The 23,529-nt window shown below is 38.4% G+C and overlaps 1 protein-coding gene across 15 annotated transcripts in view; it reads left to right on the top strand.

Moving 5' to 3' along the window:
• The window catches only part of EBF1 (EBF transcription factor 1), a 315,044-nt gene that overhangs the window by 199,455 nt on the left and 92,060 nt on the right, over positions 1 to 23,529 (top strand). For 9 of the 15 annotated variants that reach the window (XM_066977182.1, XM_066977180.1, XM_066977183.1 and 6 more), the window contains exons 9-10: positions 948 to 1,081; positions 8,960 to 9,086. In XM_066977182.1, the coding sequence (XP_066833283.1) occupies positions 948 to 1,081; positions 8,960 to 9,086 (261 nt within the window). The remainder of the gene's footprint in view (positions 1 to 947; positions 1,082 to 8,959; positions 9,087 to 23,529) is intronic. The other 6 variants (XM_066977181.1, XM_066977179.1, XM_048080413.2 and 3 more) reach the window with 1 other exon arrangement.

The raw sequence follows: 23,529 nt of genomic DNA, 5'->3' as shown, positions 1-23,529 counted from the left end.
ATTCTACCAAATTCAAGACAGTTAAATTATGATGTATTCCAATACTGCAGAGGAGAATAAGTCTGTGGATGTTTATATTGCCCTATCCCACCAATATATAAAGTTGACAATGCTCCTGCTTACATATGCTTAATACAGATGATCTTACACCTAGATTTGAGTTTACTGGTTTGAGTTCTGCTTGAGTTTTCAACATCCCCTCAGGAGGCACTTAATACATATGATGCCAAGAAAGTGGCTAATGAAAGTGGGAACAGACTCTATGAATAAGGCAAAATACATTGCACACATTTCTTAATTATCCAGTAGATGCAACATAACCAGAGTGACTAGGTGGCAGGGTTGTGGTTTATTTTATTTTATTTATTTATTTGTTTTTTTTTTTTTATTTGTAGTTGCTAAAGCATTTAGCAGGGCAGGGTGGTTTAATACTAGAATAAACTGGATCTCATTGCAAAAGACTTAAAGAAATACTGAAGGTTACACCCTTTGTTATTTAGCCAATATTTTCCATAATATTTATGGGAGTTTCCCTGAGTAATTTAGGTTATGATGAATAATAAAGCAAGCTCACTGGAGGTTGTTTTATTAACTCAGGTATTCCGCATTTCATGTAGAATAAAGATAGGGCCTGGATTTGTTCTAATTTTCAATTGATCTCTGCCTATTATGCTATGATTTTTTGTTGTTCTTGATGTAGGCTTAAAGTGTGTGTGTGCGTTTTTATGCGGATAACAAAACTAAACAAATTAATTGATTAAAAAAATACATTCAAAGATACAGTTTGAGGTCATGCACATGTACTAGAAAGAACACGATTGCTGAAATCTTTGTGTTAGTAAGGGGAGAAAATGAAAGCTCCTTTTATTTTATTTTTCTCAAGTCTTCTATCATTAAAATCTGGTTCTAACAGCAGAATACTTCTCTTTTTCATGTGTGTTGAAAAGCAGCTACACCATGTATCAAAGCCATCAGTCCAAGTGAAGGATGGACTACAGGAGGTGCCACTGTCATCATCATAGGAGACAATTTCTTTGATGGGTTACAGGTCATATTCGGCACCATGCTGGTTTGGAGTGAGGTAGGTGTTGTCTGAACGGTAATGTCTAATAGCTTTGTCTAGCTTATAGCTAGCCTGTCCTTTTTCTATGCCACATGCTAAATCAGCAACAAATTTTTAGATGTGAATCCTTTCCTCATTCAGTTTTATGAAAATAATTAGTCAAATTTACCTGTGGCAGCAGTACATTATAGCCAGGGGATTTCCATCTCCTCTCAATGGCCCAGAATTTAGCTCAGTGTCTTTTACTCTAAGAAAAGGAAAGGATAAATGACTGAATAATTCTGCATTTAGCACTACAATAGCTAAGGGCCAACAGGAGACAAGCGTTTAGGCCCTATTTTCTAGGGAAACTGGCTACTTGTAGCTGCAGCTAAATGAGGTGGAGGCTGCAGAAATTCAGCACCTTTGAATAAAATGTATGAATAAAAGTATGGGTGCTTGGTGTAAGTACTAGCCACATAATTGCAGCTGAATATACAGTCTTGCATCCACAGTGGAAAATACAGACTTACCATATCTAGTGAGCTCTTCTGTAGTTTCAGAGTAACCCATTTTGTTTGTTTGCTTGTTTGCTTTTTTTTTTTTTTTTCTTTTCTTTCTCTTGCTGTTTCTCCCAGCTTCCTAAATCCTCTCTTCTCCTGGAACATTATTAAACATGGAGTCTGATATTCCCCCACAGCCTTATTAATATTAATATTAATAATATTAATTAATAATTTAATTAATAATTAATTTAATTAATTAATTATTAATTAAGAATATTAAATCCCAGGCAGCACCACCTAAATGGCCAGTTCCAGTATGCAGGACAAAGTTCCCACTGGCTTCCCTAGCATGGAAAGGCAGCTCAAAAGAAAGGTTCAAGTGTTGCCTTTATGGCTTTCCAAAAGGATATGGGAAGTTTTATAAGAAATTGTTATATTCAGGAGGTTAGTACTAAAATAAACAAGCTAACAGACAAACCAGAATTTCCAAACTAGCTTACTAATGACATTTCATCTTCTGATCTTTTGCCTTATATCTTATACCAAATCAATATTATAGTTTAATTCATATCCAGTGCATTCTCCCTACTGATTCTGTTGCACATATGGCAGCTTTTTTTTTTTTTCTTTCCATATGAAGAGTATCCTCTAATGTCCTTCATAGGCTTCACTGCTCTCTCTGTCTCTCTCATTCTTCCACTTGAGGACAAGTGTGGATGAAAGGGCATTCCAGAAAAGGAGATATTTTAAATGAGCCCTATTCTGAAGCCCTTATGTGATCATGAAAGTGCCCCCTGGGTCCAGTGTAAGCATTTTGTGTGTTAGGATTGAAGCCATTATGGCTACAGACATTTAAAAAGGAAAGGTGAAGAGGCTGGGAGGAAATTGCTCTGGTTTTGGTACTGCAGAATTGGATCTTTCATTATAAATCTTGATTCTATTTATTAGTAGAAGCCTTTAATTGGCAGTTTCTAACCTCAGGTAAGTGAGAGCTGGTAAAAATATTGTTGACGATGGTCACAAGTCCTTGCCATAAAATTAATAACGTTAGAGGGGCTCCAGATCAAAGTCTGTGTTTGCTGTGAATGCTATAATGGGCTGCGAGTAGGCTTTGACTCCAAACTGTTTCACTGTCTCTCCCTTAAAGAATTGCTTCTCGGTTTCATAACCTATTGGAGCGATAGAAATTCTATAGGGGAAAATAAATTACTTCTAAAAGAAGGAGACAAACATAGTAAACAAGCGCAGAAAGGCATGAGCTGAGTGATCCCTAAATAACAGTGATCTATAAATAATTCAAATTACACATACAAGCCACATACAAAATTTGTTCATTTGCCTTCCCATGTCTAAAAATGTCTGGCACGTTTTTGATACTCAGGAAGAATATTTTTGTTTTACTTTAATAGAGTGTAGAATTGAACTACTGATTTCTGAAATTCAGTACAATTTCAAACCTGGAGCAGGTTCACCCAAAGCTGCCAGTCAGGCCTGGTTTTGAGCAAACCTGGGCAAATTATTTTGTAATTGAATTCAAGAAGAACTCTCAATTTCATCCTGTTGTTTCCCTAAGCTGCAAAAAATCCAAAACAAAACTAGACAGCAGGAAACTAAAGAAAAATAATGAGTGTTGCAAAGTATGTTCACATGGATTTGTCTAGCATCACTTCAAATTGTAATTGCAAGTGGTTTGGGAGATGAAGTCTAATATTTAAATTAAGCATCATTTTGCCACAGACTTTGCATGGGACCTTGGGCAAATCACATAATCTGCTTAAAGTTCAATTCCCTTTCTTGAACATTATAATAAGATTAGTCACCTTCTTCAGAGAGGTGCTGGGAAGATAATTATCCTAAAGGTTCTATATTACTCAGATTTTATTATAGCAAAATCCATGTAAGTACCTGAGACGCATGGATATTTAAAGTATAAATCCTACCACAGTTCAGAAGCAAAATTTGAAGCCAAAAAACATTGTTCATTTTAAGGGTGTATTTGTTGCTGTCAAGCAGCATATGTTATAAATAATTTGAAATGTAAATAATATATTTTTAATTTATTTTACATGTATTCAAGTTTTGTAATTGAAATATTTATATGCTTGAAATGGAGTTGACTGTGTTAAAAAAGGAGGTTTAAAATGGTTTCTGAAACACATATTTATTATTTAAACATATATTTTAGTTGTAAACACTCTAACATAATTACAACCTTTCTCAGCCAGGGAGAACTAAATAAAAACTTAATTTGTCACATTAATTTTGTGCAAAAATGCAGATACCCTAAGCCAGTGGGTTCAATTAATCCTTAACTCCCATATTATTTCATAAAAACGACTTTAAGAGCCACCATTGATATTTTTAGAATACAGTAAAATGGACCATCTATTGCTTTTTTTTTCAAGGGACTTTCATAACTGGTAGACAAATAATATTGATATATCGTGCACATGCTGAATCTGGACAGACAACTCCCAGTAAATAGTCTGTTTGTGAGATAGACTCTGCCTTCTGTTTGCCCAGTCCACAAACAGGAGGATTTGTTATTTACAGTTTTTACCCAGCACTCTGGTTCTGTGCATTGCTGCAAATATTCCAAATCTGAGCTGCTGATAAAATCCTCTGCTGTTTCTCTCTCTTGTTGGGGGCGGGGGATGGGGGGTGGGGGGTTGTAATTCCAAGAGTTGAGTTTCAGGACAAACACACATGATTATGAAGACAAAATTAGTTTCTTATAAATATTCCACAATATTTGCTTAAAATGAGCTATTTCTTCAAACATTTTCCTGCCAAGAACATTCCTCCAGCTGCACAGAGTCAGCTGGAAACAACTTCTTTCTTTTCTATTAAGAAAAGATGAAGCACTGAAACATCAGTTCTTTTACCTTTGTACAGCACAAAAACAGAGGCTGATTTTTTTATGCTGCTGAATCAAATTCTGTGACTTTTTTTGTTTTGCTTTTGATGTTTATTATTGATTTTGGAAATCTTTCTTTTTGCATGCTTATTCTAGAAGCCTGACTCATTTTTTAAAAAAATGGGTAGGCACTCTCTTTCTGAAAACCAAGACTTATTAATCGGCATCTGGATGCCCAGTATTGAGTCATGCAAAGTCACTGGTCACTTTTGAAAATATAGATACCTTGAGGGTTCTGTTCCCACTGAAAGCCATTCATTACCTTCAGTGGGTAAGATTATTATTATTATTATTTTTCATTCCTGTCCTAATGGTCCTTCTCACACAGAGTCCAAGTTAAATTTATGGCTGATTGTCACCATTTCCCTAACCACAAACCAGAGCTCAAGCATGCGAAAATAAACTAGTGACTCAGACTAATGACATCTTCTTATAAAATGTCACTTTTCAAAAAAAGAAAGTAACCTGGCACTCTTCAGTGTGTGAAATGATGCTGTATCACACAAGAATGTCTAGAATATATTAGCAAACCACAGAAAGAGGCTTGTTGTACATACTCGAAGTAAATGTGTTTTGGATTTTGAAGGACACGCACCTCCCTCCATTCTGAATATCTGTAATTCAGGTTTTAATCCAATCCACAGCATGTCCCAGCTGACAAGTAGGAGTTTATATAAAACAGCTAATGCAGTTGCCAAATACCAGACTGATTCACTTGATAATCCCTTGGTAAAAAGGGTCCTGTTGCTACTTTTCTATCCAGCTCCAGATCTCAATTTATCAAATACTGGAAAAGGAAGTTGGATCTGGGATTTTGGCTGGCAGGTTCATCTCCAGATCACAAGTTAATGACTTGCTCAGGATTTATATCTGAAAAATATGCTTAGAAATGTAGGTAACCCATATTTACAAATCCTTATTTCTTGGCATGTTAGTTGTTAATGCACAAAGTGTTCTCACCTGAGGTTAGAGTATCAAAATAGCCTAAGTGGGTGAGACATGGAGGTTCATCTAGCTCTGTATCTTATGTTTGGCGCTGGGCAATGGCAGACATACATAAAAAGCATCCGGGGGATCATATAATGATGCTTCCCCCGAATACTCCCCGAAACCATCAACAGTTTGGGGCTCAGAGGCTTCCAGAATTGCTGTCTTTATTTTTAATATCTTTTGATGCTAATAACTTACCTCTCCCAGGTGCTTTGCATGCAAATACTGGACAGACTGTGCTTTGAAGAAAGTATAATCTGTTGGCATGAGAGAAGAAAGCGTGCTAGGGAAAGGTGGAGAGGGTTCCTCAGGTGAGGCCATGGGTCAGCAGTGTAGACAGGAATACATCCCATAATCCTGGAGTCATAGAGGTCAGGGGCAGATTTTCTTTGGCCATGAACCCAGGCCCATGCAGCGTCCATTGAATCACTCCAATTGCAAAATAGAGTCACAGTGATTCAGAGAGCTGGTCCCAGTCCAAAATGAAGATCCTGGCGGTGCTGGGGAACCAGAGGTCAAGACCAGAGGTGGGGTTCAGAGGGCAGGTTTTGACGTGCAGTGACATTTTTTGTCCCTTAAAACCTATTTCTTGAGATGGCAACAATATAGGGGAATACTGGTACGTAACCAAGTTAGCTAGTTCCTTTCTGTGGGCATGAGAACTGAATATTGACACAGAGCAAAGATCCTTCTAGCTCAGCACTGTATCAGTGGCAGGGGCAGTGGTAGATGGCAAAGAGAAAAAAGTTAAAGGAAGAGGAACATGTATTCTCCTACTGTATCTCCCAAGCTTCAGTTCCAGAGGAGAGAGGAGTAAAATATATACTGAGTATCCTAAACCATAGGACTTCAGACATAATGTTCACCCTTTGGGAATGTGTGGGCGACAGTATTGTATATTTGTGGTTTTAAACACAGTTAAACTTATTTACTTCAGAGCACAAAGGAAAACCAAACTGTTTGTGGAGAACAAACCAGGAAACTTACTTAACTCTCCCCAGCTCTCTTTAACAATGGACCATAAATAGGTCAGACATTTCTTGGGAACCAGGGAAGATGAGTATTGGAAAATGCCACAAATTATGTTTAAAGAACATTAAAGTGGTGACAGACCAGTAAATGCTGGGAAATTCAAAGATACAACCAGAAGCTGTCTGTAGAGCTCATGCCAGAATGGGGGTGAGGGGCATGAGGCACATGCTGATGCAGTAAGACTAGCATGTTAACCTTCAGTATTGAAATCCTTGGCTGTTTTTACAAGTATTTTTTCCCCTAAAAATGTCATGAAACTTTTCTCATCTTGCCAGTTCACCTAGTTAACTAGAACTGCTCGAGGATGGGATTTACCTCAATTGTGCTTGGCTGCCTACAGTTAAGCATCTAGTTTAAATTTGTCATCCCAGCGCACTGGAGAAAGGTAGATGCTTCCAGGGAGCAGTTTATGCAAACATGAGAGGTGTCTGAAGCCTGGGAAATATTATTTGGCAGTGCTTTCTGCTTCTGCTGACTATTAGGGGCATGCAGAGAATTAGCCTAGACTTCACAACTTTGGTCAGACCAACTTTAAGGCAACTCAATTTAAGTTAAGGAATTTTGGAAGTGTGTGTATGTTTGTTTGTTTGATTGTTTGGAAAAAAAAAAAGTTAGTTTGTTAGCCATTTAGGAAAAAAAAAAGAAGAAAAAGCAGGTTCCTTCTAAAAATAAATACATTTCTAAATCACATGGTTTCAAAGCAGAGCCTGAATACGTGCTTTTTGGAGCTCACAAACTAGGAGACTGGTTCCTGACATGAACATTTCTAAAATGGCATGAGCTGGGGGCTGACCTTATGACTTGTGTGGATCTGAATAATGTTTGGAGTATTTGGTGCTGGTAGTTTTGTTTTTAATCTTCAACTTGATCTAATACTAATTTTCCTATTTTAAATATGGAGAATTTCCTACTGTGGATGCCATTTGCTGCAGTAACACAGATGGCTCTCAGACAGACATTCCTTGCTCTTTTTTTTTTTTTTTTTTTTTTTTTTTTTTTACAAACTGCTTTATTTGGGTATTTTAGATTTCTTGGCAGTTTGTAGTATATAGTATATATGAGGAGCAATAGTCCTGTGTCCTAACAAAGACTTGCTTAAGAAGTCTGCTTGTTTGATAGGACCTTACCATGATTTTGAAATGTTTGGTTCCTGGTTAAAAAAAAAAAAAAATCATCTTTAAAAACAACAACAACAACAGTATTTTCTATGAAATTGTATTCCATAATCCAGCAGACAACCAACAGCACTGAGCAGCTGACTGTCTGCTTAGGGTAGCCATGGCTTTGCTCATTGTCAAGGTTATTGTGATCATGGTTGTTTGCTTCTCTAGTAGAGTTTTAGGGTGCCATAGTCAATTACAGAAGGATTATCCATGTGCCAGAGCCATAACTTGGTTGCTGGACACAATCATGTCACTCTTTCTATGTATCTCTTTTTCCTATTCTTGTCTAAGTGAGCATAACAAGTGAGAAGAGGACATTTCAGTGATGGGGAGGTCAATTCTGTAATTACTGAACACATCAGAGATTTGAGTTAATCTGCAATAAATTAGTGAACTCCTAAATGGCTCTAATATCAGTTTCAAGAACTACTTGAAACCAGTATAAACACTACTTAAATCCAGTCCATAATCCTAACAGATACCAGGAAGGAAAGCACTGGCCCACCCCATCCTTTTTGTCTTGAGTATCAGGATCCCCAGTCCAGTTAGCAAGAAAGTTATGTCTGTTTATTTATTATGTGTGTAAATCTACACATGCAAGTGATTTCTCAGATATATGTCAGTCACTGCAGTGGAGGCAAACTGGAACTGATGGGTAAATGGTTATATTTGGTACATGTATTTTGAGCACTTTGATCAGTTGCAAAGAAAAACCCGGTTTCCTTTAGAAACCAAACTTTGCATTTCTGCAGTAATCACTTATGCCTCCACAAAATGAATAGGAAAGGGTCTCTAATTAAAACTGCAGCACATGGTGCTTTTGCAGTATACAGATGTCAGCTGGGGACCAGTGGGTTTAAAAGCCTGCCTGGGTTTGCACAGTGCAGTGAATCTCAGCTGAAGGGCTGTGTTCACACACATAACTGCGTATCATTTATCAATCAGATTTGTTGGACACTGTCACGACCCCAATGTTCACTTGAGCAAACATAGGCATCCTGCTGGTGTAAGCTAAAGTTATTGCATTAAACCAGGGCTGATGCTTGTACTAGGAAGTGAGTGCCTGCCATGTATGAAAACAGAAATAATGTTGTTACGGCTGAGAAAGAGAATGCTTGTAAATATTGTAGTCACTGGCTTTTGTGTGGGTTACATCAAGATTGTATTCAAACATTGACAGGTTAATTACATGTTTCAAAGCTTGTTTACTGTGATCTGAGAGGAAAGTGTTATTAAAGAAGTATTCAGCATCTAATAGTGCTTTTTTTTTTTTCTCTCTCTCTTTTCCCTTCTCAATGTTTTCCTCTAGCTGATTACTCCTCATGCCATCCGTGTACAGACGCCTCCCCGACATATCCCAGGGGTTGTAGAAGTCACATTGTCCTACAAGTCTAAGCAGTTTTGTAAGGGAACACCTGGAAGATTCATTTACACAGGTAAGGATACTTTAGTGCTAGACACAACATCAAGAATTAGGGCAGGCAATATATCACACTTGCTAGGGCTTCAGCTTTCATCGTTAAAAGATGTACCATGTTTTATTATTTTGGCTGATCACATCATTGAATATACCAGTATAAGGTTGGATTCTGAAATGGAGGTCTGTGTAGAGATGAATCTGAAAGCATACCCATGTGGGATTTGTGTTTACTTGTTTGTCCTCCTTATAGGACAGCTCTTTACCTGAGGGTTGGGGGTGTAGAGGAAGGAAAGAAACAGATGCTCCTATCCCTAAAGGAACTGAGGAAACGTGCAAGCATCAAGAGCCAGGCACACCAGTGTGATCGTGAACCTACTTTCCCAGAAGCGTCTTGCTAAATATCTGCATCTTGTGTTGTAACAGTGGCATGGGCCGGCAAGTGTTGAAAGCAGCAGCCTGTTTGCCTTCCCATCTCACTGTAACATACTCGTCTCTGCCTTCCAGGGAGGCCAAGTAGCTTTTGCCCCAGCTGATGCTGCAGACATAGTGACTTGCAGTGTTTTGGGGTGGCATCCACACTGAGACCACTGAGTAGAGAGGTCTGGCCTGAAGAGTTATTAACAAAACTGCTAAGATGTTCCAGGTACCGTCAATGCTAAACCACTCTGAGTAGTGATAAGGAAATGGGAAATGAACCAAGTAGCAGCCTACCATTTTTAAAATAACATGTGTTGTTGATTCCTTGGAAGCTATGCGTGCTTTAAGAATTAATGGCTTGTTCTGGGTTTGGATGTGCTTGTTGTTTGACCTATAGTGCAGACAGGTCTACTGCTTCTGTAACTGTTTGCCTGAACTGTGCTTCATCACAATCCAATGCAATGCCTTTCCTCATTCTTGTTTGCCCCTAAAACCTTAAGAATAATATGCAACATAAGTGCCTGTGGCTATGGGGCACACTGAATTAACAGTGGGCACATATATTGCTCCTACTGTGAGTGTACAAACATGGACTCGAGGCAGAGGATGGACTTCTGTGCTCCAGCTGGGTAAAGAAGCTGTCATTTGATTTCCTTAACACAGAGCAAGTTGAATAAAGGTGTCGTATAAAGTTTTGTTGTCTTCTTCCAAATACCCTCTCCTCTGGTTGGGATTTTGCACTGGGTTTCCTTAAACTGGGTCTCAAAGTGTTCACATATCGCTTTGCTCACTAAGCAGAAGGCATTGGTGGAGAGTGTGTGTATTTAATGTAAGCATTATGATTTTAACGATGTGTGGGAAATTCATGTATTGAACAATAATGCACCATATCAAAAAGTTATTTAGGATTTGAATGTGGTGGAACAAAAGAACAAGAAAATGCAAAGGGTCAAATTGCCAGCTGATGCAAACTGGCAGTGTATACCACACGAAAGTGTCAGCCAGAGCTCTAGACAGTTTGACTGTGAATCCTTTCCCTTCTGGACTTTGTACGATAAGTTGTGCTGTCCTTCTGCTTGTTGTTGAGCCACTGGGGTGGCAGCATCTTGGGCTGGTGAAACAGCAAGTATGCTTGCAAAGAAGACAGGGAGGAAAGCTGACTCCCAACTTTGCAAAGAAACTTATGGGGCCTTCTTTATGCAATTTAAATGTAAAAATGACTTGGACCCATTTTGATTTTCTTTTCAGATCACTATTAAATAGCTTTTCTAGGAAAAAGGTTGAATGTGGAAATAAGTTGTCCCAGTAGGGAAAGTGTTTCCATCTATGCACTTTCAGGTTAGTGTTTAAAACACATTATTTTTTATTTAATAAATGAAAGTTATGAAATACTAAACAACAATGATAAAATCAAAGGTGATCCGGTCCATGGACAATTCTCTTACTTATGCAGCTTTTATGGAGCTATGGTAGATATAGAAATGCTATTGTGACTGAAATTATACTTCACACAATTTGCATTTTTTGCAGTTCTTTTACAGGCAGCCTGAACTTAAATGTGTCTTTTTTTTAAGGACTAAATAAAAGTAAAATAAAAACAATTAATGCATCCTGACCTTCAGAAGTGCCTTCCAGCCCTTTAAACAAAATGCAGGTTCAGTACATGCCTGCCGATTAGTTTTAGTTAATTGAAAATTATAGGATTGACCCAAGAGGAAAATTTTGTTTGCACTCCAATCACTTTTACAAATTAAGGAAAATTACCACAATTTTGTTTAGCTAAGGTTTCACACTGAGTTCACGAAATTAGCTCAGCCATCCCAACAAAGTCAGCACTTTGTTAGTGAGCACTAGAAAAAAACTAATAGTCTATGGTGTGTACAAACGAAGCATAGAAAAGCTATGATGCTTTAGAGAACTAGGCCAAGTGTTTTTAATTAGGATTATTGGTTCATTGTAAGTTTTGAAGAACAATCAAACTAGCAGATTAGCTGTTTCTTTTAAAGCTAGAATTTCTTGCCATTCATTTTTCCCATGAGAACTTGTTTTAACTCCCACATAGCACTATTTTTTTCTTTTTTCTTTTTCTTTCCTTTTTTTTTTTTTTTTTTTTTAACAAGGCCTGCAGGAAATGGACCAATTGGAAGTTGGGATACAGTAACATTCCCCAGCATCACTCCAGCCGATGGGAGTTTTTCACAATGTTCTTCAGTGAACTCAGTGTTCTGGAACATATTACAAAACCACAGAGGCCAAATGTTTTCTCAGAGGAGTTTGGCCTCTGTTTTTGGCCGAAAACATTTCAGCATCACTTGCTGCTTATTTACCCTGCTATTAGGAACAAGAAAATGGGAAAGGAAAAAAAGGGAAAAGACAAAAGAGAGAAAAAAAAAGAGAGAGAGTGTGTGAGAGAAAGAGAGAGAAAAGGACCTGGGGTTTGTGGGCGGTGCAGGAGTTGATCAAGCGTAGTTTCCTTTCTGGTGAGAATGTCCCTGCTCGTTAATGGTCCCATTTTGTGGTCAGGTCTCATTTAGAAGAAATTATTTTTAATCAGTGTTCAACAAAATATCCCCTCAAGCCACCTGGCTGTAAACTGTTTTTTTCTTACTGTTAAGTACTTAAGTTCTCAGAAGAAAATACCCAGTGACCCATTAATTTTAGCCTTTTTTTCCCCTTTAACTGCAAATAACTTAGTAACATGATCTCTAAGTAGTCCATGTGCCATCTAGGAATCAAGGTCACATATATACAGAGAAATCCTGGCTTTTTCAAGTATTTTTTCTGAAAGAAATAAACCAATGTCAACCGTGTGCTTACAAGGAAGCATAGCTTTTTTATTTCCCATCTGCAAAGCAAGCTAATAGCATGCACTTACAGAGCAATTATTTCTTAAATTTTGATCTTTGACATTCCTTAGAGAATGTTACTAGAAATATAAAAGTATGAACACATATGTGTGTTCACACTGGAATTGTATTGAAAGTTCATACTGCAGACAGAAGTACCCAAACCAGCGAAGCATTATGCTGGTCAGTGTTTTTCTGTGGCATCCTTAAATTTGTAAATCTCTTCAGGTACTGAAGAGCACTGAACGAATTCAGCTTCACATCACAACTTATGAATCAGGTATGTGTCACTACCAGTATTTTAGAAGCAGGGAAAGCAAGTGAAACTAAGAAGCCATTATGTATACAAATCCATATGTAGTTTGCCAAGGTGACTCAGGGCATATATGGTTGAATTAAATAAGGGATGAGAACTGGCACAAATTTGTGATACCTAGTCAGGCCTTTGAGCTTTTTTTTTTTTTCTTCTTTTTTTTTCTATCATTGTTTGTTTGTTTGTTTGTTTTTTTTTTAAAAGCACAAATTAAATAAAAAAATGCATTACGGACAGCATGATTTTCACAGATGAATTTTACTACGAATGGTGGTACTAGACCATGAGATTTGAGTGGAGCTGTGTGTGTGTATGTGAAAAGAGCATTATCTCACCACATATTGGAAAGGACATATGGAATGTCAAAAAAATGCATTATGCTTCTACCACCTGCTCCATGTAAAGTTTTGTGCTTTGGTTCCAAAACCAGAGCAGAGGATTACATAGCAGACAGAAGTTCATAACTTTGTCACTAAGTTATGAACATGGGATTAATTCAGATTTTTGTCTGTGTACTACCCACAAATACTGACTTATTATTATTATTATTATTATTATTTTATTAAAATTGGTTATGTGCTTGAATACCAGTTGGAATTTAGGGACCGTTTTCCTTTGTGTATTAGTCTTGCAGGGAGGCTGTGGACTAAACCATTTGTGTGCTGACGTGTCCAGAGAGACAGGCAAGTCTCCCTGCAGTTCCTTTGGGGTTTCTTATAAACTCTGGGATATGGTATGACTCTAATCAGGGGGATGTAGGATCAGCATGGTATCTATCAAACAGGGCTTGCTGTGCAGTGTGACTAAACCAGATGCTGAGTGCTGATCCTCCAGAACAGAACAGAATAGTTCAGTAGGAAGGGACGATCATTTAGTCCAACTGCAGTAATTGTGATGAAGGCAGAGTAGGTCAGAGTGGAGCACTGGGAAGGCTGGTCATGTTTGCATTATACTTTTGGACCATTGTGTATAGAGTGGTGTAGAAATGCTAGCATTGTGAAGGTCAGGGTCTTTGCAGAATTTCTGGGAAACTGCATCTTTCTCTGAAATGTCATAGGGCTTCTCAGAGAACTTGTCACTCCCCTAGTTGCTACAAAGAAGAAACAGCCTCATGTGGAAAAATCCCTGCTCAATCCTCATTTCACCCTTTACTTACTTCCAAAGACAGTTGCATCTGTGTACAAACAGGAAGAGCCTTGCAGATCACAGATGATTTGAGTGACGTTTTCAAGATCCTCATTTTTAGGTAGCTTCAAGTTTACTTTTATCTCTTTAAATGATTTAATTTACAGAAGTGTAGGGGTAATTGTTAATGAGAATCATTCCCTTCTTGTTTCTTAAGTCAAATACCTCCAAGAGTAAGAGACTAAAAACTACTCATCACGATTTGAATTTTCATTCTGTGGCTGTAGAAGCAGAGATGTAAGTCATCTTCACAGCTCTGCTCAGAATTGGAACCACTTATCCCTAAAGTTTCCAGCCTGGTAAACTTCAGCGATCCCTTTGCAAAGAATAATTTCTGCTTTCAAGAAGGCAACAATGACTGCAAGCTTGAAAAGATACATAATCAATTAAGCAATCGGATTTCAGAATGGAGAGTTCTGGAGTTTGTAGAACCAAAGGAAAAAAAAAGTGATAAGAGACAGACTGGCTGTCAAGAGATTCCTGTAGCCCCTCTGGAGCCTTGCTTGATCCCTCTGGGCTAGAGCTTGACCCTTATACCAGCTAACCTTGGCCATAGCTGTATATCTGCTAGTTCCTGAGAAATGTTAAAACCTAGTGACAGTTATTCTCAACATCAGTATTACACAAGCTCATTAGTTTTACAATGGCCTATTCATGTGTGTTTATTATTAAAACATGAACACTGAAATAGCTGATTAGTATAAATGAGAAGGACACCATCAGCAGAACAATAAAAATAATATAAAATAAAATAAAGACAGCATCTCAGATGCTCTTGTGTTTTATCTTGATGTGTTTATAAAATTCTTCACCCTCAAATATATGATGATCATTAATCTGAAAAGAAATATAGAGCACATCACTTCTCCAAAAGAGTGACCAGCTTTGAGATCTGCTATCTAGCAAATGAATGCCATTCGGTCTTAACAGCAGTTTTTATCTGCCTTTCACTAGTAAATATTTATAGGTGTGGCAGAATGAAAACTTTCAGACTGCTCAAAGTTAGTCAGCCGCCAAGTACTACAGAAGAACAGAATAAAATCCCTCAATTCAAATCAATGTATGATGTTTAAAATAAGAGCTGGTGTCTTGTCTTTCCTCATAGCATCATGCAGGTAAAATACAGATGGGAAAACAGGTGAGGGATTGCTGCACTGACACCAGTGGTCTGCTCTTGGGCGTTACCTGCCCTGGAAAAAGGAAGTTTCCTTCAGGAAATCTATTTGAGTTTAAGCTTAAACCTGGCCCTTTCTGAGATCCAGTCCGTTAACTTAGCTACTCTGCTGAGTCAATGTTAATACCTTGCCTGCCTGGACTCTCTGGAAATTTTTAGTGCAGATAAGCTAATAAATGATTGCAGCTGTCTTGGAGCAAGCTATCCTATATGAAATAATATAGGAATCCTTGTTATTTAGTGGTGGGGTTGGATGTCGTTACGAAGGTAGTTGTTTTGGTGTTTGTTAGGACTTGCACAGTAAAGTGTGAATAGTTATCAGGGTTGAATATTAGGAATATTATTAGGAAGGTTTGTTGGTTTGGTTTGCAGAAATTCAGGAATGGAAGCTGGGAGGAATCAGAATTGATTGCGGGGAAAAGGGTGTTATCAGACAGCGAGGAGGCGGCAAAGGTAGACTGGAAAATCCCTTTTGTATGCTAATAGGAACACAGAACCCTTATATCTTTAGTATTTCGTAAACACTGGCAGCACCATAACACACTGCAAGAAACAATCACTAAAAGTGTGCAGTGTACCTGTAGGACAGCTGCAAAATGGAAGCAATTACAGCAACCGTCAGAATAAAGCTGGCTGTGAAGGAAACATATTATTTTGCATATTTTATGTATACACTTTCCAAGAAATATGACCTTTATTTTCTAGTTAGAGGGAAGTGCAATCAGAGTCTACAGAGCAAAGGGTAGCTGGATCATTAAAAAGAATATTTTCTCTGATATTAGAAGTCTAAATGGGCACTAGTCCTTATTCACAACCTTGGCTTTTTCTGTCTGCCCTGAGTTAATAAGTGATAAGGCCAAAAGAGAAATAAATCACTGAAGTCCCTGTCCAAAGAAAACATATTGACTACAGCCAAGCAAATAACAGCCCATAACCAATGGTCCCATTCATCATTCATGTAATAGGGATATAAAGTATTCTCTACCTATGAAACCATAGAGTAGGAAAAAGCCTGATAAGCCCCCAATCTAAGCTATGTGATTTGATTATTAAAGGACATGAACTGTTTGTCACATACCTTTAATCTTTAAGATGTGTTGCCATTTCTAAACTATAAATTTGTGGTAAAGGATTAGAAAGCTATTAACGATAAAGGTATAAACTAGACTTTATAAGGATTCCTGCAATTGTCATGCAACCCTGTAGACCCCTGGAACCTTAACCTATTGAATATGATATAACATAGTTATCTGACCTTCAAAGCCAATAAACCATGTTTTGCTTTTCAAGTTCCAGACTTATTCCATGATAAATTAACCCTCTGGCTTCTCAAAAATAAGCCTTGTAAATTCTTTTCTTTATCCCCACACCAAAACCTTTAAATTTTCATGCCTTTGCTTCAAAACTCTCTTATTCCATGCTAAAATTGTTAATCTTTTTTTTATTCTCCTTTTAGCTCATGTCAGTTGATAAGACATTATTCCCTCTTTTAAAAAAATGGCCAATAAAACAGAGAGCTGAGATGAATTTCTAAAAAGCCTCAATTGTGTTCTTTTTCTACAGGCGGCTTCACTGTCGTGTTTCTTAATGTATGGATATTCAGATTAGACAAATGCCACAGAAATGAGCAGCTAATAATAGCAACAGTGGCTACTCTAGTTACTTTAATGTGTTTTGTTCCTGTGTCCTGAAAAGGGGGACAAGGCACTATCTTTTGGTGGACCAAAAAGCCAGGTCCTCAGCTACTCGTTGCCAATGAAATGTTTCACAGACTGTTAGCTGGGAATTCTGGCAATCTTGTGGGTATATATTTACCTATCTCATCCTTCCCGCGCTTCTCATGGGGTGCAGCAGTTTTTGATTTCTGCCTGGAACCGTGTGCAGGATTTATTGTGTGTTGTTGAGAAATGGCTAAACTGTGGGCCAGGTTGTCAGAGGTGCCTGAGCGCACAGCATGCTGGCTCTGGGGAGGACGTCAGGATGTGAATTTAGTGCACGACCACCTGCGGCACACTCTTGCACAGCGCTGCCTGTGAAACAGCCCCCTTTAAACTGTGCTTAATCCTTTGACGTGCTTGTTAGTGGGGGTTCATTTTGCTTAGGCATTTTCTTACACCGGTGAACGCTGTACAGCTGACTGTGGCAGTGTGGCGTGGAACTGTTGTTCCCCAGAGGCAGGAATTGGGCAGCCTCACTTGCTTTGAGCTTTGTACTAGCATCCCTACCCAGCCAGTAATGCTTATCTAGCCTGGTTAAATCTTGCTGACAGCAGTGACTGCAGAGTAGATGTGCCCCAATACAGCCCATGTCTACAGATTCTGGCTTTTTTGTTAATATACAGATAAAAGGAAAATCTTGTACTTGCAGCCTTTCATCTCAGTGGAAGCAAGACCAATTTATTGCATGGAGTGTGAAGTTCTTTGTACTTTTCTGCTATCTTGCAAGAACTCACACAGGCTCTTCTGCTTAGTTATGAAGATATCAAGTGCATAAGTGATGTGGTCTGCCATGGTGTCTGGATAGAGATGCTGAAACAGTTTTGATCCAGAATGACTAGGCTCAACCCTGGCAGCTTCTCAGCCCTGTCGGAAATACTGCAGAGTTCCCTCCTGGTACAGGTTGTAATGTCCATTTTTACTTTACTTAAAGTCAGTTTGAATACTTCTGTGTGTAACATTGCAGTCTACAGTGCAGACATGCCCTTGTTGGCACTGGTAGCTGGAGAGATGTTGTATTGCTGGCACCACAGGAGCCAACAGAGAGAGAGAGAGAAAAAAAAACACAACTCAGAAAGGAAGGGAATTGTAACCATGGTGTTTTAAATGATCTGATACATTTGGAAATAGTTTATGTTTATTTCACGATAATGGTTGACTAATGTCTTACATAAAGTAGAATTTTGTTAAAGATTCAAACTGCACAGAAGTTTCAACAATCTTAACAAACTTCCTTAGAACCTTCTGGCAGACCTCTATCATCACCCAGTTACTGCTCATGCTAAAGAAGAACGTGGCGGGGTTAGTACTGTCTTCTCTATGGCATTTTTTTTTTTTTAATTCTTCCATCCGTTTCCCCTTCAAAAAATCTCAAGTTCCATTGTTTGAAGTAAAAGTATAACTGTATAACCTTCACTGAAAGGTTTTTTGCTATTGATCTGCTCTGAGCTCTGCAGTTACTACAGAAGTATAAAACCATCAATACTTTGTCCTGCCAACCAAGCATATGCAGATCTTTTATTCCACAAGGTAGGACAGAAGTTATTTAGTGTCTTACTGCACAAACATGGTAGCATGCTGTAAATTGGACTGTGGTTTTGCAGTGCATCAGGTATTCTGCATGAACTTGTTTCGTACTTACTACTAAGTATAAGACAGCTCATAGCAGTTTATACCTCAAGGAAGTAAGTGTGAAACATCTGTTAGGTATTGCATTAAAGAGCTTGGATTTGGACAGTTACCCTCATAGAGCTACAGCATAGTTTGCACTAAGGTATTTGCATGGCCATACTGACTGTTACCTCATCTTTCAGTATCTTCTCTGCTTTCCCTCCTCTCCCCTCCCTCCCAAATGTAATTTTTCACCTTTTTCCTGTTGGCATAAATTGTGGTTAACATTTTGCATTGAGTTGCGGACTTGAACTGCTCTTGCGTAGCACCAGGTGTTAGCATTGGTGGTTAACAAGAGGAAACCCCATTCCCAGCAGACAGAGGGTTAATTAAAAAAAGCAGAGAGAAAACCCACAAAACCAACAAATAATGGTATTTTCTGAGTCCTCGTGGAAAAAAATGCACAGGGAAATTAAGATGTTGTAACAGTCGTCTAGTGAAAATACGTTAGTTAAAACAGAAAGTGGCATCAACCTCTCTATTTTGAATCAGTGAAAATTGCAGAGGAAAACCTGTGATGTCTATTAACAATTGTGCAATTTGCTGTCACTTTTTAAGACTGTGACATATTCTGTGTTGATCTTTGTCCATTTTCAACGTGGTGAGGTCCTCTTTTATATCATCTGCGTAGAGTTAGAAATCTAGTGAGGTCTAGTGACCCTCTCTTGGGAGCTCTGGGGGACAAACCCCTGACTGTCTCAGACACCATCTTAGCACTGGGTGAATCTCTATCAGGAAACTCCTCTCTGCTGTCAGACTGTAGATGGGCTCTAAACAAGTGCTCAAACATTCACTTGGATGTCTAAAGCTGGGTGGGAAGATTTGCACCCTCCATGATCCCATGTGCTAGGTGCTGTGTAGGAACGTGACTGCTGCCCCAAGTATTATAATCCCATGGTAGTTTCTGAAATACATGTGCTTATTCTCCGCTCCCCCCTTGATTATATCCCATTCCTCGCTTTCTGTGGGGTGCTTTCCGTAGAGGGCTAAAAATCATCAAATAAAAACATATAATTTTTATGCTCAGGCAGTCCTAGCAGCAAGTTTGTATTTGTAAAAATGAAAGGCAAGTTTTTACTGTTAGAAATAAGCATGAATACATGTTGAAAGGTCACTTCTGCAAGGGAAATATTTTTTTTGAAAGGTAGATCTTTGACTAGTTTCACCACTCCAAAAAAAATTCTCCCCAAAGTTCACAGGCATGTTGTGCACAGCTACTAGAAATAACAGTTACATTGCTGTTCCTAAAAATAAGTCTTCAAGTAGCCCTCATATTGGAAAACAGTAATATTTTCTCTGCCTGTTTTTAATTTTGCTGTACTTTTGGTTCCCTTAAATCTTGCATTGAAATGTGCATGCCATTTATTTAAAAGGAAGAGAGTGAAACATGCCTCGCCTATTTACCTTAGGTTGTATTTTCCCTTGGTAGTTTTGTCAGTTCAGGCTCTGTTATTGATAGAGGGGCTCTCAGGGCCAGGTACAAGTCTGGCAGGTCAGGGACAGAAACAAGAACCTGCACTAAGTATCTTTTATTCTGGAATGAAAAATTTAGTTCAGATTTCCCCAAAACAAGGCCAGTCTGCACATCGTTTCTTTACCAAAACTGTTCATCCTTGCATTGCTCGCAAGTTCTGTTAAACAGACAAATGAACCTGCTTTAAATTGGGGCCTAAGGGAAAGGATGGAAATTACCCCCTCCCCTCTCCAATTTCCCCCTTCAGACTTTTTTTTTTCACAGATGTTCATGCTGATTAGAGCTGGGAAATAGGGGTATTTTTGAGGACTGTGAATATTCATTTGGTTTTTGGCAATGATTTTCCTCTAGTTTCCCTGTAGTGTTTTGCTCCCTGGGAGTCTTTGAACAAGTGAGTTAGCTGAGGCAGTTCGTTTTAAGAAAAACTCAGAGTGTATTATGGAAAGTGAACTTTGTGTATGTCTGGAAAAAAGGGATGTAAAACTTATCGACGGTTATTAGGAAACAGAAAATATTTATGACTCAAAACCAACAAACACACAGGTGAGGTAATGCCCTCTCTGAACATAGGCTATAAATGGAGAATTTAAATTGGAAATGTGTAACAATCAACTCTTCAAAGCTCTATCTATAAGGGTAAGGTTAATCAGAAAAACTATTTGACAAATACAGCTAACTAGTTCAACGGAGAAAAATGTCTCTGGACAGTTACTGAGTAGGAATGATTTGTTATGAATTGTCACAGTGGAGTACTGATGCCCATGTCCAAAGGAGCTACTGGACCTGCTTTTTGGGATGTCTGAGATGGTATGCATAATTAGACCATATAGATATGAGCAGAAATCGACACAATTTATAGTGTAAATTCTCAGGGATGTTTTTTCCCTTTTAAAATTTTTAAAGTGTTATAAAACATTGAATGAAGATTACTCTACCTCCCACTGTTCTGTCTTATAATTCTGCAGTAAATGCGAGTGTAGAAATTGCAGCTGTTACGTAGGGAACAGCCAGAATCCTGCGCTACAGTCTGTGAGTGGCTGGCCAGGCACACTGAGCATTGGAGTTGAGCAGAATTCCTCCGACTTCAGTGGGAATCTGCATTATCCTTTTGTATTACAAAATTGCGGTCCTTGGGATCACCCAAAATTATCATTACTTTCCGTGCAGCACTGTAATACTTAGCCTGCATGTTCTATGGACTAATGTACACAATTTTACAATAACTATGTAATTAACTCACTTTGCTACTCCCCTCTCCAGGGAAACTCATGCTTCTATTAATGCTATTAGGAAGGTCCTATGCATAGAACAAAGAAAGTGGTGCAGCAGATGAGTTAACATGATTTGATTTGCAGATGCTTTAAACACTTAGCAGGAGACAGCTACGGAAGCTAATTAAATCACTCTAAGGTGCACAGGATTATCTGCTTTGTAAGAAACAATTTTAGTGAATTATGGTTGCCCTTTAGCTGAGGGAAAGTAAAAAGCATGTTTGTTTGGAATTAAATTTCCCACGCAATGTTCCCGTCAGACCTCTCTTTCCACCCTATTTCTAAAAGAGTGTACTTTTGTAGCTAATATTTTCTAGGAACGTGAATTTTGGTTTTGTAAGAGTGGCGCTGCTTCCAACTTTCTTACGTAAAAATTTTCCTACTTAGCTATTGATTAGGATCTGCCTTTAAGCAGTGTCTTGAGTAAAAAATCGTGTTGGTACATTCACTACCTCTCAGATACTGCATCTTATTTAGTGTACCGGAATTCCCAGTTTAAAGTAATCACAAAATTTATGGAGAAACGGATAAAAAAGGTTGTAAAATATCGATTTGGGGAAAATAATAACACAACTCATCTATAATAAGAAGAAAAATGAAGCAATAATTCAGAGGTATTGAACGGCTTGCTGCTGGAAGTATTGATCTGGTCCTTTAGTGTGCAACATCGCACCTAACATTGCAGTGGAAGAACAGCACTGCATTCCCCTGCTCATTATTTCACAGACACTATTGCCTTCTTACACAAGTCCCACAGAACCAGGATTGCCAGCAGGGAAAGAGAGGAACCCCCCCCCAAATAACCAAAAACCTATTACATCTTAATGTCACAGTATCCTGCTGTAACAATGTGCACACATTGTCCTACTATGTTCCTCTTATCTTACAACAATCCTGTAGCGTGGCTCTTGATCTGTTTTCTACATCACATTTATTTCCTATGCTCTGTATAATTGGGAACTCTGCACTGTCTTTTTTGATAGCATGTAATCAGAAATGATGTAATTGGGGAAATATCCACTTTCCTTAAATATTGATTTTCAGGATCTACGTATAAAAGTTCCTAATCATATTGTAGTGCTTCCTTACTGTGGCAATAAACAAACATTCAAAAAAGGTCAGCAAAGGCCAGTGGAATTTTAGAATAAATGCCCCAACATTTCCACAGCATTAAACTCCATCATGCAGCATTGCATTTCTGTTTAGCTGCTGATATCTGCAAAGCTATTACACTTGATTGTTTGGCAAAAATATATTAGCAGCAAGAATTTTATAATGAGCACAGATAATATTTACCTATGTAAAATAATAAGAAATTGTGCAAAGTAAAAAAACAGTTCACTTCTGGAACAGGGCAACGTTCTAGCACTTCTGAAGACAAATGTGCTTGGGTTTGCAAGTTTTGTCCTTTTTTCCCCTTTAATCCATGAGGAGGTGTAGGAGTGAAATGGACAGTTCTGATCAAGGAATGGGGGGAAGTGAGGAAATATGAAAGGAGGAAAATAATTTATGGCTGATTTGGAGGCTGAAGAAAATTGCTTTATGTAAGATCATGCAGTAAGACTGTTGAACCATTGATACCAAAGCGAGCACAGGTTATGGTGGTCATAGCATCTCACCATGCACCACTCACTTGGGCACAACTTCTTTCTCCATCAGCATGTATTTGCCTGGGCAGGGAGTGAGAGTGCTGAGGAGTGAGCAGTGGCTGCAGCCCTGGGAGGCTTTCAGTCCTTTCATTTGCATGCTTGCAGGTCTATGCTGGCTCAGGAAGGAGAAAACATGCAATTGTTTTTGTAACCTAAATAACATTTCTAGTCTAGAAACCCCAGGGGAAAAATCATTGTCAAGCTGGCAGGTTGTGATGGCATGATGATAAATGACTGAGGTGTGCGTTCTGGCTCTGCGGGGACATGCGGGGTGAAGAAAACCCTCTTCTCTTAAACTCTTTGCATTTGCAGTCAGGAAGGGACAATTGCAATCTGAAGACATGCTCTTGCTGAGCGCTAGCCTCTGGAAAGAAGTAGGACCACATGTTTCTACCCACTGAAAGAATTATTTTTTTGAGGGTCAAGGTGTTTGCAGTGTAGCATCCATTTAAACCAAGGCAATACTAGTGTGGTTATTTTTTTCTCTCTTTACTGATTACAGCTGTAGGACAGACAAAAACTGCATATTATGGCTAACACAGGAAATGAATATGACACAGGGTGTCAATAGAGCAGTTATGCAGTTTTGTGGCTGCACGTATATTTTTTTAGAAAACAGTTTGAGATTTGCACTGTTATTGGCCAGTGGAAGTTTTCTAATGAAAAAATTTCCTAGGGATTTGTGTAATAAAGTCTAAAGCTGCATGAAATTCATCACAGTTATTTTCTCAGATTTCTGCAGTA

This window comes from Anser cygnoides, chromosome 14, assembly GCF_040182565.1.
Source record: "Anser cygnoides isolate HZ-2024a breed goose chromosome 14, Taihu_goose_T2T_genome, whole genome shotgun sequence".
NCBI lineage: Eukaryota > Metazoa > Chordata > Aves > Anseriformes > Anatidae > Anser > Anser cygnoides.
The sequence above is the reverse complement of the archived record's forward strand: the minus strand, read 5'-3'. Positions and strand labels throughout refer to the sequence as shown.